This window comes from Delphinapterus leucas, chromosome 14, assembly GCF_059928025.1.
Source record: "Delphinapterus leucas isolate spDelLeu-1000000601 "Yukka" chromosome 14, BTC_Dleu_Yukka2, whole genome shotgun sequence".
NCBI classification, from domain to species: domain Eukaryota; kingdom Metazoa; phylum Chordata; class Mammalia; order Artiodactyla; family Monodontidae; genus Delphinapterus; species Delphinapterus leucas.
Genome location: NC_143142.1, coordinates 25,072,089 through 25,085,783, shown reverse-complemented (window position 1 = coordinate 25,085,783; position 13,695 = coordinate 25,072,089). Strand labels below are relative to the sequence as shown.

The 13,695-nt window shown below is 58.6% G+C and overlaps 1 protein-coding gene across 5 annotated transcripts in view; it reads right to left on the bottom strand.

The window, feature by feature from the left end:
• Positions 1–13,695, bottom strand: part of BCR (BCR activator of RhoGEF and GTPase) — a 108,082-nt gene that overhangs the window by 14,174 nt on the left and 80,213 nt on the right. For all 5 annotated transcript variants that reach the window (XM_089894789.1, XM_022551501.3, XM_089894787.1 and 2 more), the window contains 3 exons: positions 13,177–13,308; positions 2,154–2,213; positions 1,067–1,176 (listed from right to left, as the gene is read on the bottom strand). In XM_089894789.1, the coding sequence (XP_089750915.1) occupies positions 1,067–1,176; positions 2,154–2,213; positions 13,177–13,308 (302 nt within the window). The remainder of the gene's footprint in view (positions 1–1,066; positions 1,177–2,153; positions 2,214–13,176; positions 13,309–13,695) is intronic.

Here is a 13,695-nt window from a genome sequence, read left to right as displayed (position 1 = left end):
ACAGTCAGGAGGCTTTTCTAACTGAGGTCAGCCACTGGAAGTCAGTTAAAAGATCCCAGGCCCTGGGTTAACAGGTGACTGCAAGGGTCCTGGAAAGCGGTCTGGTCTCTGAGTCGGGTCAGGGGACCCGGTCTCAGCCCTGCCCCCTACCTGCTGTGCGAGAGGAAAATCCTGACCCCTTCAGGCCTGGGGCAGAGGTGAGCCCTAAGCCCAGCAGGCAGCCGGGCCAGAGGACCAGCTCCATGGGGCTGCCTCACGCCAGTGCTCAGACTCCTGTGATTCTAACACTTTTCTCTTCCTCGTCCTAACAACGGGCAATTCCAGTAGCTCCAGGCAGGACGCCGGGGTAAGAGCACTTCAAACACAGGAGACTTGCTGTCTGGAGGGTCAGCTTCAGTCTAGTTTAGTGACTGCATATGCGGGAGCCCGGCGAAGCTCTGTCCCTAGACGCTCTCACAAGCAGTGCTTCTCTGGGGTACCTGCTGACAGTGCTCTGCTCCCGCCCTGAGCCACCCGGAGGTGCTGGGGGGGACGACTGGGGTGCAGCCGGGAGCAGGGAGCAGTGTTTGGACACAAAAGGTGTCCAGGGAGCGTCTGACGCAGGTCCCTGCCTGACGACCAGCGAGGTCAGGGCCCGGCCAGATTCCAAATCGGGGAAGCGAATGGATTCTGGCAGGAGGCGGCCTGTGTCCCTGAAAACTGCCCCACACCCACACACAAGCTTCTCCTGGCAACTGACCCGTGACAAAGGGGCAGCGTTTCCATCATTGAACAGGAGGCCTGATCGTGACAAATTCCGAGCGAGGGAAGAAAATCCTGCCAAGCGCAGCTCCGCGGGCAGCAGGAAGGGGGTGGGACACCTCTGAGCTCATGGGGACACCTTTCATGGTAAACATGGGAGGCAGCCGAGCACGGTGCTCCAAGGGCCTGGGAGGCGTCCCCGTGCAGTGACTGTGCACAGAGCAGGAGACCCACACCTGCTCTTTCCTCCAGAAACACCTGGGGCGGGGGTGCCCTTGGTCCTTAGGGACGAGAGACGCGTGAGCCCCAACCCCTCACCACTCACTTGGTGACCACGGCGATCTTGACTCCGAAGACGCCCGTCTGTTTTCGGGAAGGCATCCTTTTCAAGCTGAACTCCCTGCTGGTGAACTTGACTGACAGCTTCACTTCAATCTGCAAGTGGAGGGGGCACGACCCTCTCACCCTCCTGGTCCTCACAGCCTGTGTTTCCAGGGGCCCCGGGATCTCAGCAATTCTATCCAACCCCCCGGGTGCGCAGGGCAAGGTCCAGGTGCGGGGTGGCCCCTAGTCCAACTCAGCAAGAGCCAGGAATGGTCAGGGTGATCTAAGGACCAGCTTCTGCAGAACCTCCCCCAACGACCCCATTGCTTCTCTTTCTTATATAATTCTAACAACAATAACAAAACGCTAGAGAAAAAGTATAGAGAATAATATAACAAAAAGATGAATTATCTATCAAATGGTAACATTTTGTCCTACATGCCCAGACTTTTTTTGGTGTGTGGTAGTACTTTTTCTTTTTAAGGTCTAAATCCTTCTGGGGCAGAGTGGCATGGACATCTATACACTACCGAACGTAAAATAGATGGCTAGTGGGAAGCAGCCGCATAGCACAGGGAGATCAGCCCTGTGCTTTGTGACCACCTAGAGGGGTGGGATAGGGAGGGTGGGAGGGAGGGAGACGCAAGAGGGAAGAGATGTGGGGACATATGTGTATGTATAACTGATTCACTTTGTTATAAAGCAGAAACTAACACACCATTGTAAAGCCATTATACTCCAATAAAGATGTTAAAAAAAAAATTCTTCTGGGGAACTGAAGGCTAATCAGGGGTCTTAGTTTCTACGGGCAGACCCCAGGGTCAAGGCCCTGTCTGTCCCCATGATGCCACTGGATTGCCATTTGAGGAGGGATGCTCAGTGCCTGGCGGGTGACTGCACTCCAGCCACCAGGCGGACTCCCGCCTGCACACAGCGATTCTGCCCCACGGTGCCTCTGCCTCCTCCAGCCACATTCCCCCTGAGACACCGGCTCAGGCTCAGCCTCCTTCTGACTGTTTTGGAAGAGACCGGGACCACCCCAGCCTTTGGCAGGAAGCGGGTGCCAACACAGCCCCATGGGTACATACCCCATTCATGGCGATGATGGTCCGCTGCCAGTCTCTGTCCTGCAGGGCCTGGGGGTCCAGCTGAAAGCAAGGGGCCATGATTATCAGATGCCCTGGGATCTGTGCAGAGGCCTGGCCGGGCAGCGGCCCAAGCCTGCTACTTCTCCATGTCCAAGTCGAATCGGAGCCAGACCTTGGCCAGCACCGCTATCCAGAGACCAAGAGGGGTCCTGAGAGAGGAGAGGACCTGCTAGAAGCCCCCGGCATCTCAGAGCCCTCCTGCCCCCAGACCTTTGCTGCCTGTAGCCCAGGCTTGCCCCCGGGATGAGTCAGCAACAGCTTGGGGACTGTACCCTGCTCCTCCGGTCCCTTCCCAATGGGAGCTAACATCAGTGCTGGCAGCCCTGCCGTCCTGCTCCCTGCCCCCACCCCCGGCATCAGAGGTGCTTCATGCAGCTCGGAGGAGGCTGAACAGTCGATTTGGACACACTTTGGGAAGCCCGATTTCAAAAGCATCTTCCTGGGGGTGTGTCATCCAAGAGCTGGGGACACTGCCCCGAGCTCTGGCTGTGGGAGCCCGTGCAGGCGGCGTCTCCAGTCCAGGCCGGGCCCATGGCTCAGAGTCAGGCCCAGAAGGACCCGGAGACCAGCTCCAAATCATGCCACTGGCGAGGGGGCTGGACAAAGGCTCCCTGCAGCCCCTCTCGCTTCTATCGCATAGAGCGCTGTCTGAGCGCCGGTCCTCGGCACCCTGCTGTTTAGTGTCACCTGACCGTGCTGCTGTAAGATGCCCTGACCTTCCTGGTCAGGCTGCGTGTCCCCTGTCCACAAGGGCTCCATTTCCCCTGTTCTGGGGAGCGCATGTTCTATACCAGCGGGTTGGGCTGGACGAATAAGCACCTGGGAGCTCTTGTTAAAGAAATACCTCCCCAGTCTCCGCAGAATTGACAGCAGCACAACCAAAAACTGCCCAGGTGATTCTGGTATGAAGCGAGGTCAGGGAGCCACCATCCGACACCACATAACCTGGCACTCCTTGCACGGTGCCCCGGGATTTCATCGCTTGCTTTGGGTGATGGTTCATTTCTGCTACTAGAAAGTTGCTTAAGAGCAGGACTACACTTCATGAGTGCTGCACACACGTGCACCCCACCCCAACACATGGCGGTACTGCGCACAGCGTGCTCAGGGCAGCCATCACCTGTTTATCCGCTACAAGGGACCCGAGAGGAGACAGCCACCTGGGCCGTGTGCAGGGGAGGCAGCTGGAAAGCGAGGCCCCGAAGCCCTACCTCTCAGGTGTGTGCACCCAGGCCCTCCCCCTGCCCCCGCTTGGCACAGAGGTCATCACAGGTACTCCTGGGGGTGAGCCTTCCTCACCTCCCCTCTAGATCCTACTGGGTACCATTCGCAAGGATCTGAAATGCCATGGACAGACTGACACAGACAAGCAGAGGGAGGCAGAGCATCTCCCTCCTGGGCCATGCGGTGACAGGTTCTCCTTCTCTTCCAGGAGGGCCTCGGGGGCCACACTCCTGGGCTGTGGGGACCCCACCCTGAGGGGCAGGTCTGTGAGCAGACAGCAGTCACAGCGCACTCCCACGTGGTGCTTCCCGACACCCAGCTGGGGTCACACCTCCTCTGGGGGAGGGTGCGTGCAGGGGGGTGACAACAGGGCCCTCACAGCTCTGGGGCCAGTGGAGCTCCCAGCTCTCAACTGGCTGTTGAGAGGTGTGGCGGGAGGGAAGGATGCGCACTGCTGGTCCCTCACCCCCAGCTTCCGTGTCCTGGCCGCGCAGGAAGGAAGGGGGCAGGCACGGTTCTTGCTGCTCCCAAGGAAAGGGACGGTTTCCCTCCACATCTGGCAGTTGTAAACAGGGGGACACGGCGGCAGAAAGATACCTTTCCTTTCCCTCCAAAGAACGGTAATCACTAAGCCCCTCTCCCCTCTCCCCTTCCCAGGACAGAGACTGGCACACACAGCCCAGCCCCAGCCGACCAGGAGAGGGACAGGGAGGGGAACAGAGCCCGACACCAGGCGGCAGGGACCCTGCCTGGCACCACCCACCCAGGAATCCCCGGCCCACCCGCAGGCCCACCTTGCTCTTGCACACGAGGCTTCGGATGTGTGTCCACAGGGCAGTGCCGCAAGCACATAGGTGCTTTTCGACAGAGGCCACCCGTCTCCGGCCTGCCCGGCTGGGGTGGAGGTACCGCAGGAAGCCCTGCAGGGCGGCTGCACATGGTGTCTCTCGCATCCTCAGCCCTGCTGCTCGAGGGGCTGGCAGCAGGGCGGGGGTGTGATGGACAGAAGCGCAATGGACAGGAGCGTGGCAGGGCAGGAGCGCGATGGGCAGCAGTGTGGCGAGCTCCCGGCCTCCTCCGCCTTTTGACCAGGCTTCTCGGGAAGCCCCGCCCCTGCAGTCTAGCCAAGGTAAAAGTTTCCCATCACCCCTGAGTTCTACTTTTTGTTTGTATGGGAAAAACACCCCCACCAGCAGCCTATTGGTTTTGGGAATTCCGATGCGTCACTATTTTCTCCAAAGCCCAGAAAAGCCAAGCGTCCTTCTCAAGTGGCTGGTTTCCTGTCGGTGACTTTGGAGGCGCTGAGTAACCCGTGTCTGCCCGGCCAGTCTGCCTCAGGGCAGACGTGCTCAGGGGACACCCCCCCACCTCCCCGCAGCCAGTGACCCCCATCACGGCAGGCACTGCCGGGGCTGGACTCAGGTGGGAGAACATCCCACAGCCCCCAGAGCACAGCCAGTTGGCCCAGTGACAAGGGAGTTTGGTGCCACCATCCACCCCCAGCACCGACGTCCAGCCCCACCTCCACCGGGCCCCCAGAGGCCGGGGCGCGCACTAGCCCCCAGAGTGCAGACCTGGGCCACGGCGCTGCCCGGGCGGCTCCAGTGGGAAGACGGTCCCGAGGCTGGCTCGGCTCCAACAAACAGAGCGTGCTGAGCAGAATGGCAGCAGCATGAGAATAACGCAACGGTGAGGCCGTGCCTCGGTTCCGTCCAGCCCCAAACAACACTCAAGGCTGGCACGCTCTGTCCTGGGCTATTGAAAGCACAGGGAAGTAAACAAGTGGGGACCATGGAGGGGAGAGGGCCGGAAAACGGCAGACGAGGGAAAACACAGGGCCGCTGTCAGGATCTCAGCACGGAATGCGCCAACTGCTCAGAGACAGGGCCTGGGTGGGCACAGGGCCTGCTCACACCTGTCTTCCCAGGAGGAAGGTCCAGGTCCCCGTTTCTCTCTCCTAGGGCTGGGCAAGGGGGGCCTCCGAGAAACAAATGTGGGCGGTAAGCCTGGTGGACGGTTGCCCCAAGGTCTGCCTGGAAGACGGTCCTGTGCGACCAGCCAGGGAGGCGGTGAGGATGGGGCAGGCGCTGAGGACCAGGCACTGCCCTGCCTGCTCTGTAGCAGACACGGCCAAACGGGTCACCGATGGACAACCCCGGGGCATCTTCTCACCCACCCCAGCTTGGGCGGTGGCAGGACCGAACTGTCCAAAATGGAAATGCTGTTCCCTCCTCACCAGCCTCATTGGAGACTGTAGTTTCCTCCGGGAAACTGTCAACACCCAGGACGGTCCAGCGGGGCCTCCCCAGCCCTCCCGACTGAGCCCCACGTGTCTGCATTGTAACCCACTCCCTGGAGTGGTCCCTAAGAGGGGACCAGAGACTCCCCCCAGGAGGGGAATCTGCTCTCCTGCTTCTCCTCTCACCAGTCTATTCTCGGGAGCTCTATCCTCTCCATCTTTAACTCCTTCCTGACCTTCCCTAACCCCAACCAGGCCACAGCAACACCCAAAAAGACAAAGGACAGCACCAATCAAAAAGACAGATGGTAACAAGGGTCAGGGAGGATGTGGAGAAACAGGAGCCCTCGGACACCACCACGGGGACGTGAGCTGCTGTGGCCTTTCTGGAAAAGTAGGGCAGCTCCTCACAAAGTTAACCTTGGCTGCCTGACCTGGCAATTCCCTCATGGGTCTCCACACAGGAAGGAGGAAAACATCTGTTAACACACAGACCGTGCACACATTCATGGAGCATTAACCATCACAAGCCCAAGCTGGAGACAACCCAAGTATCCATCAACTGGCGACCAGGTGGATAAACAAAACGTGGAGAGCGGATACACGGATGAGATGTGGTGCAGCCAAAAAAGGAATAAAGTAAACGCTCTATGACGCGGGTGACCCTCAAAAACATTTTGCTAAGTGGAGGAAGCCAGTCAGGAAGACCACGTCATGGAGTATGGTTCTGTTTATAGGAAACACGCAGAATGAGCAAATCTATAGACAAAAAGCGGGTCAGCCCGGGCCTGGGGGTGGGAACGGGGCAAGGGTTTTGGGTGGATGGAAACATTCTCAAACAGGATTGTTGGTGACGGTTGTACAATGCTGTAAGTTACTGAAAATCACTGACTTACATACTTTAAAGGGATGCACTGCATGGTATATCAGTTAACGAAGAAAAGATACTGGGCCCCAAACTGGACCACAAGAGAGCCAGGGAGGGACTGGGTCCCAGCACCACTCTCCCCACGGTGGCAGAGATATGCTTCTTCAGGACAAATCCCAGGGAATCCGTACAAGGATGTGCTCTTGTGGCTTTACATGTTCACAACTTTTACAGTTGAACATCTAAAATCCTCCTCAAATGTTTGTAAAAAACAATCACCACCCATTTTACAACACCGTCTCACCCCATTCATCTCTGACCCCTCCCCCCACCGCACCTCCATCCCCATGCGCACACGTGGCCCCGGCACGGTGAACGGCCATGTGGACAGAACGTGGGTGGTCCTGAGATGATCCTGATGGCAGGTGCGACTCGGGGACTTTGTGACAGGATCAGCTGCCCCCTCCCCATCTCCCTCCTGCCTGACGGGTCTCCAGGGCTCTTATCCACACTTTGGCTGGTGTGTATCTCTCCTCCTAGAATGCAAGCGGCCCGAGGACAGGGCCTTCTCTGTTTCATTCACTGTGGTATCTCTGTGCCCACACATACATGCATATAATACGTAATGTAAACGTGTACAAACACAGTGTTGCGCAACCATCCCCAATGTCCATCTCCAGAACCTGCTCATCTTCCCAAACAGAAACCGCCTCATTAAGCAATAACTCTCTGTCCACCCCCACCCCCACAGTGGCCTCTATTCTACTTTCTGCCTCCATGAATTTGACTACCCTGGGTACCTCATTCAAGTGGAATCAGACAGTATTTGTCCTTTTGTGACTGGCTTGTTTCACTGAGCGGAAGGTCCTCAAGGTTCATCCACGTTGTAGTGTGCCAGAACATCCTTCCCTTTTTATGGCTGCATACTATTCCACAGTATGGTCACGCCACAGCTTATCTACTCACCAGCAGCTGGTAGATGCTTGGGTTCTTCCCAGTTTGAGGCTGTCATGATCTGTGCTGCTGAGAACATGTGTGTGCAAGTCTTGGTGGCACCTCCACATCTGGTGATGTTGCCAGGCACTCCCCTGGGCTCCCGGGGCACAATGGCCCAGAACTGGTGGTCGAATGGGGAGACTGACTGAGTGGGTATACTTCACAGCTTGGTGATGGCTGGAGTGTGGGTGCCAGGACGCCCCAAAAGGGGCACATTTGGACCCCCTGGCCCATACCCAGTCTGGGTACAAGCTTCCCGGCTGAAGGAGAAGTCTGGGAAACCGTGTCCCACCCTGAGCCAGCCCAGAGCTGTAGTCTCAAATAAAGTGAGGGTCAAACCAGACACCCGAGGCCCCAGTCTCACCCGTGAGGCTCACATGAGACATAAAACATTAAAAAAGAAAAAAATCACTTCTGATGCTCCCATCAGAACCTGAGTTGTGAGTTGAGCAAGACACACGCAAGAGCAATGCAAATGGGAGCAGACAAAATTCTAGGATGTGATAGAAAGTTACCCTCTGAGCAGAAGAGACAGGACATTGCACAGGGAAGTGAGGGAAGGAAAACTGAAGGAAGAAATTCACAATAGCGTGAGGCTCCACTTTCCCTGGGCTTTGCTGACCCTGGTGATGCCCCCCGCTCCCTACCCAGGACATGCTGGGGCACTGGGGCCCCTGTCCTGGCCCAGCGACTCCTCAGACCACGGCGCCCCGTACATCCCCATGAATCCGGCTGCTCTTGGAGCTTAGGATGTGCTCATCTCCACCCAGGGAACCAGCCCTTGAAGCCCCAGACGCAATGACCCTCAGTGAAGGCGTCTGTCCTGACTCCTCTCTCCTCTGACATAACTGCACCATCGAGGCCACTGGCTGCCCCAGGCAGGGCCTGCTCCGCCTCGAGGCCCATCTGCAGCATCCTCCTTTCTGAGCTCTGGACCGTGAAGACTGGGGGCAGCTGTCTTCTTGTCCTCGGGCTCCCCGGGGCCTGGCGCACGGAGGCCATCGATCACTAGGGTGGCACAGCGGGCTCCTGGGGTCTGAGGACGGACAGCTCGCTGAGCCTCAGATCTGGCTTGAAGAGGGAGCTCACTGGACCCTCTACACCTGCCCGCAACGATCCTGGGGCCACATCCCCACTGGACAGCCTGTCCCTCTTCCTTCCTGGTCCCTGGCTGGTGCTCTGAGCTAACCAGCTCACCCACCCTGGGTTCTGGAGGGAGAGTCCCCCACCCTCGTCTCTCGGGGGCTCCATCTCTCGGGGAGGGAAGCGGGACCTGGCAACTCACCCAGGACAGTCACCTGAAGAGCAGGGGCCGAAACCTGAGAGTCCAGCCAGCGGTTCCTGAACCCACCACTCACCGACACCAACAGGGGGGTAAAAACACATGGATCCGGAACCCTAACCTGGGGGGCTGGGACCGAGCTCCCCGGATGATACTGACACCTCTGGCCCAGGCAGGTGTGTCCGATTTCCATCCCTGGCCCCTTGGGGCCCGCTGACCCCTGGCTGGCTCCCACTTCTCCATGGCACTCCTCGGACACTCTGGGGTGCTGCACCTCCCCCCCCCATGGGAAGGGCTCTCCACTGAGCTTCCGAGTTAAGGTGTGTACCTGGGGCAGGGAGCACCTGGGGGATGTAGGCATGCGTCGCTCCCCCAACCCCGCAGCAGGACACGCAGGGCCACACACCCCTCGCACATGGCCCGGCTCGGAAGGCACCTGGATTTACTGGGAAAAGCCCCAACTCAGGAAGACTGGACCCCGGGAGTCATGGACGCCCTCCCCGAGGTGGACCCTCCACAGAAAAAAGGCATCCGTGGGGGAGGGGGAGGGAGAAAGAGGCCTGGCTGGGGTCCCAGGGTGTCGCTGGCGTGACCACCCTCCCCTGACTTCCTTCCTTCTTCCTCCTGAGGATCCCGATTCATAAACAAGGTCCCCCCCTGGCCGCCTACAGCCTGAGTCACCAACGCCCCTCCTGCCCCTCTGGGATCCCCCCCGGGGTGATGATGGCTCAAGAGTGGGGTTTCCCACCGTGTCTCCCAGGGAAGCAGAGATGAGGGGGCGGAGCCAAAGCCAGCCTTGTCCACTAACAACAGTGACGACAAATAATAATAGTAACAGCAGCAGCTGACACTGAAGGCCCCCACGCACAGCTCCACGCCCCCCGCCCCCATGCACAGCTCCACGCCCCCCGCCCCCACGCACAGCTCCACGCCCCCCGCCCATTCACAGGTGAGGAAACGAGTCTGGGCGGACACAGCTATGACTCACCCCAGGTCCCAGGAGGTGCAGTGGGGGTGGGGGACTTGACAGTCTCTCCTTGACTCAAATCTACAGGCTTCTCAGAGCTGCTTTCCAACTACAAGCACCCCTCATTTTTCTGTGCTCTGCAGACACCGTGTTTTTACAAACTGAAGGTTTGTGGCAACCCTGCATTGTTAGATGCTGCCTGGCATATTTCAGCAATAAAGTATTTTTTCATTAAGGTACTTACGTTGTGTTTTCAGACACAATGCTACTGCACACGTAGACTTCAGTACAGTGTAAACGTAACCTTTATACACACTGGGAGACCAGAAAATTCCCATGACTCGCTTTACTGCAGTATATCTGAGGTATGCCTGTAGGTCTTGTCCCTGGGGCATGTCCTCAAGAGGTCAATTTTAGCAAGAATCCTGCTAGGTCAGTTTAGCAAGAATCCCCCATCCTCGCTCGATAACTAAGCAACCTCGACATCTGACCAAGCTACTCATTCCCCACCGTCCCCTGGTGATGTCTGATCACCTGGGTCTGTCTTTAGCAAGAATCCCATTAGGTCGGCTTAGCCAGAAACCCCCTTGGCCCTGGTGTTATCTTACTACCACCATTATTGATGTTCTCAGTCATTTTCCATCTGCTCCTTGTCCCCCGGGCGGTAAATTCCCACCTTTCCTTGTTGTTTTCAGAGCTGAGCCCCATCTCTCTCCTATTTCGACAGCCCCCTGGAATGAAGTCCGCATTGCTGGTTTAACAAGGCCATGAACGTATTTTTTAACAGAGTCCACCCCTCCCCACCTCCCATCTCACGTCTGGGTCCTACTGGAAGGAGGACTGTCTGAGGAGCTCAAAGCACCATGGATGGGGAAGCGCAGGCTGGGATCAGACATCGGGAGCAGCAGGGACTCGGGGAGGCGCCCCTCACCAGCCCCCTAACCTCACCGCTCACATCTTCCCCAGATGGGGCAGGCACTCACCTGGTACCCCCTGACTGTCGGAGAACACAAGTGTGAGCATAAGGAAATGTTCTGTTTACATCAAGATGTATCAAGGCAGAGGGTTTCCAAAGACGGCTTGACTCAGTAAAGGAGGAAAATGAGTGTCAGTTCTTTCCTCTTTTCCTTCCTGAGACCCTCGGTTACCCAGCGGCAGTGCTTAGAGGCCACAGTTCAAAGTCCACCACCCCTGGGACCCCAGCCGTGGAGGGTGCAGGTGACTGGCGTCAAAGGTTGGAGGAACCGGAGCCAAGAAAAGGAGCTGGGCACCAGCCTGTCAGCTCATCGTAGGCTCTGCAAGGTGCGTGTGGGTGAGGGACGCTGGGGCTGGGGGTAGGTACAGACACGGAGGGGAGCGGGAGGGAGCAAAGGGAGCCACAGCCATCCTCGAGCAGCAGAGGTGACGACTAATGACCAGAGTGATGACCGGCATGAGGCAGGTGCCTACGCACGGCGGCACTCAAAGGCATCCAGCTCAGGACACTCACGGAACAGCACCGTTTGGGGACTGCCCTAGCATCCATCGAGAACAAAACGGCCCAGCAGTGAGGTTGGAATCCGTGGGATCCCACGTAAAGCCAGGAGGGTGGACAAGATCTATGTGGAGACACAAGGCTGGGTCTCAAGATCACTGCGGGGAGTCAATGCACATGAGCTGCAAGGCAGTAAATATCAGGCAGCACCCACAGGAGCCACCCACGCAGCACCCTGTCTGCCAAGCTCACGCAGGGTGGCCCTGGTGGAGGGAGGGACCTGGCTGGCCACAGGTCCCTGGTTGGGACGCCAGAGGTGGGACGACTGATAAATCCTGGCCTGCCTTTCTGCTTTTCCACCCAGAAGCCCAGCTCTAAACCAAGACCCTAAAACTGGCCCAACTGAACCCTGGGCTGACAGGTAGCAAGGAGGGACCATCCCCTTCTCACCCAGGATGGAAGCCACAGGCAGGTCTCAGGTCCAGGACAGCCGCCAAGCGATCCTGGACCAGGAGCCGGCCTTCGTGGACCATCCCCGCCCAAGAGGGGCCACGAGTCCTGCCTTCCCTGTGCAGGCGAGGCTGCCGCCCTGCTCCCCAACACACACCCCAACCTCAGTGGGCTCACTAGAGTGTCGTCCCGGACTGGCGTCCCCTCACACCCTGGGCCGTCTCCACCTTAGGAGAGCCCAGCCCCAGCTGTCATTGGCTTCCTCTCCCTGTGTCTTTGTCTTGCCGCTGTGGCGCCAGCTGGTGGGTGGGTGAGGGGAGCAGAACAGGGTGATCAGAGGGGCGTTTTTGCTTTCAGACCTGCTCTCAACGTACAGGGGTCCCTGGAGACGCTGAGCCATCAAATTCCCTAATAAGCTTCCAAGGTGGGGAAGCCAGCCAGCTGGAGTGGTGACTCCCAGACTTGCCAACAGAGATGACGAACTACCCAGGGATGAGTCACCCTTTCTCCTGTCATTCCTGCTGTGAGGATCTTCACTTCCTGCCCCAGGGAAGGGAGGCGGGGCTTCCTGTCCTCTGACTGGCACCTGGAATGTCCAACCACTCCCCCGCCAGGAGGCCTCATCCAGGGGTCCCGGGGCACCAGGGGGAGTGGGGAACAGTCAGGGCCCACCTCCAGGGCAGAGTAGGGAGGAACCCGCTTAGCTGGGTCCAGTAAGATGCCCCGTAAAGAAAGAGGGTACCGGGGCTTTCTCCACGGGGGGCAGGAGCGTGCAGGTGAGGCTGCAAGAAGCGCCAGGCAGGTGATGCAGCTCCTGTCTGCCAAGCGGTGAGAGTGCTGGGGGTGGGGGGTGCTTCCAGGGCCTGGGTAAACTGGAAGGACTGAGGACCCGAATGGCTTGGACCTGGGACCCCTCTCTGGTCCTGTACAGACACTCCTGGCCCACCAGGGGCTCCTATGACAACTCCAGGGGGGGACCTGTGCCCCAGGAGGGATGCAGCTGCACCCCCTGGAATCTGAGTCTAGAAGCCAGAGAGGGGATGTCAGGCAGGTAGACTCAGGCTCTCATGCTTTTCCAAGAAGAGGAAGCTCCTAACTGCCAACTGCAACCCAGGGCACCAACTCAGCGGCCTGCCTTGGGGTCTTCCGGAGGCCATGGAGGCACGGCAGCCCCATTGGAAAAACAGGTGGATCTGAAATTCCTTTGGGGACAAGACGGGGCATGACAGACAGACAGACAGAGGGGCAGAAAAGGACCCACGAAGGTGCCAGCCCAGGTCTCCCACGGCGGATGATTCAGAGCCAGGCCTGCCTCACCCCCATCTCAGTGTCCCTGCGTGTCAAGTGGGGAAGATCACAGAGCATCTGGAGCTGGGGTGAGTGCGTCCGGGGCCGGGGGACGACTACATGGCGGTGGTGGGGGCAGACAGGACCCTGCAGGGAGCAGAGGGCAGCAGCCTCACCTGCACCTGGCCCTTCCCCATGATCCTGTCTGCACTCTCGCCGTCCTCCTTGGTGATCTTGCTTTTGTTGTAACACTTCTCGTAGCACAGTATCCTCAAGGTCTGTGAGCCTTCCAGCTCGATCTCAAACTCCTGTGGCCCCGAGAGAGAAGGAAAGCCCCGAGTTAGTTGGGGGGGGCCCCGGCGAGTGGGGGTCAGTGCTGCCAGCTGAAGGGGCCTCTGAACCGCAGCTCCTGCACAGATAGCTCCCGAGCTGCCCCGGGAAGCCCCGCGTCGAGACTCTCCTCACTTTCGTCCCACGATGCAGACCCTCGGAAGCCACTTCCCTGTGAGCATCACACCGTGGCCCAGTCTGGATGCTTGTGCAAGCTCTGAGCGCCTCTCAAACCTAAGCCAAGCTCCTTAAGCCAGCATCTCACAGCGTGGTTCCCGCACCACCTACACCAGAAGCTCTGGGGTGCTGGTTACAAACGCAGACACTCTGTGGGCTTTGGGGCATGTGTCCTCGGAGGTTCACCA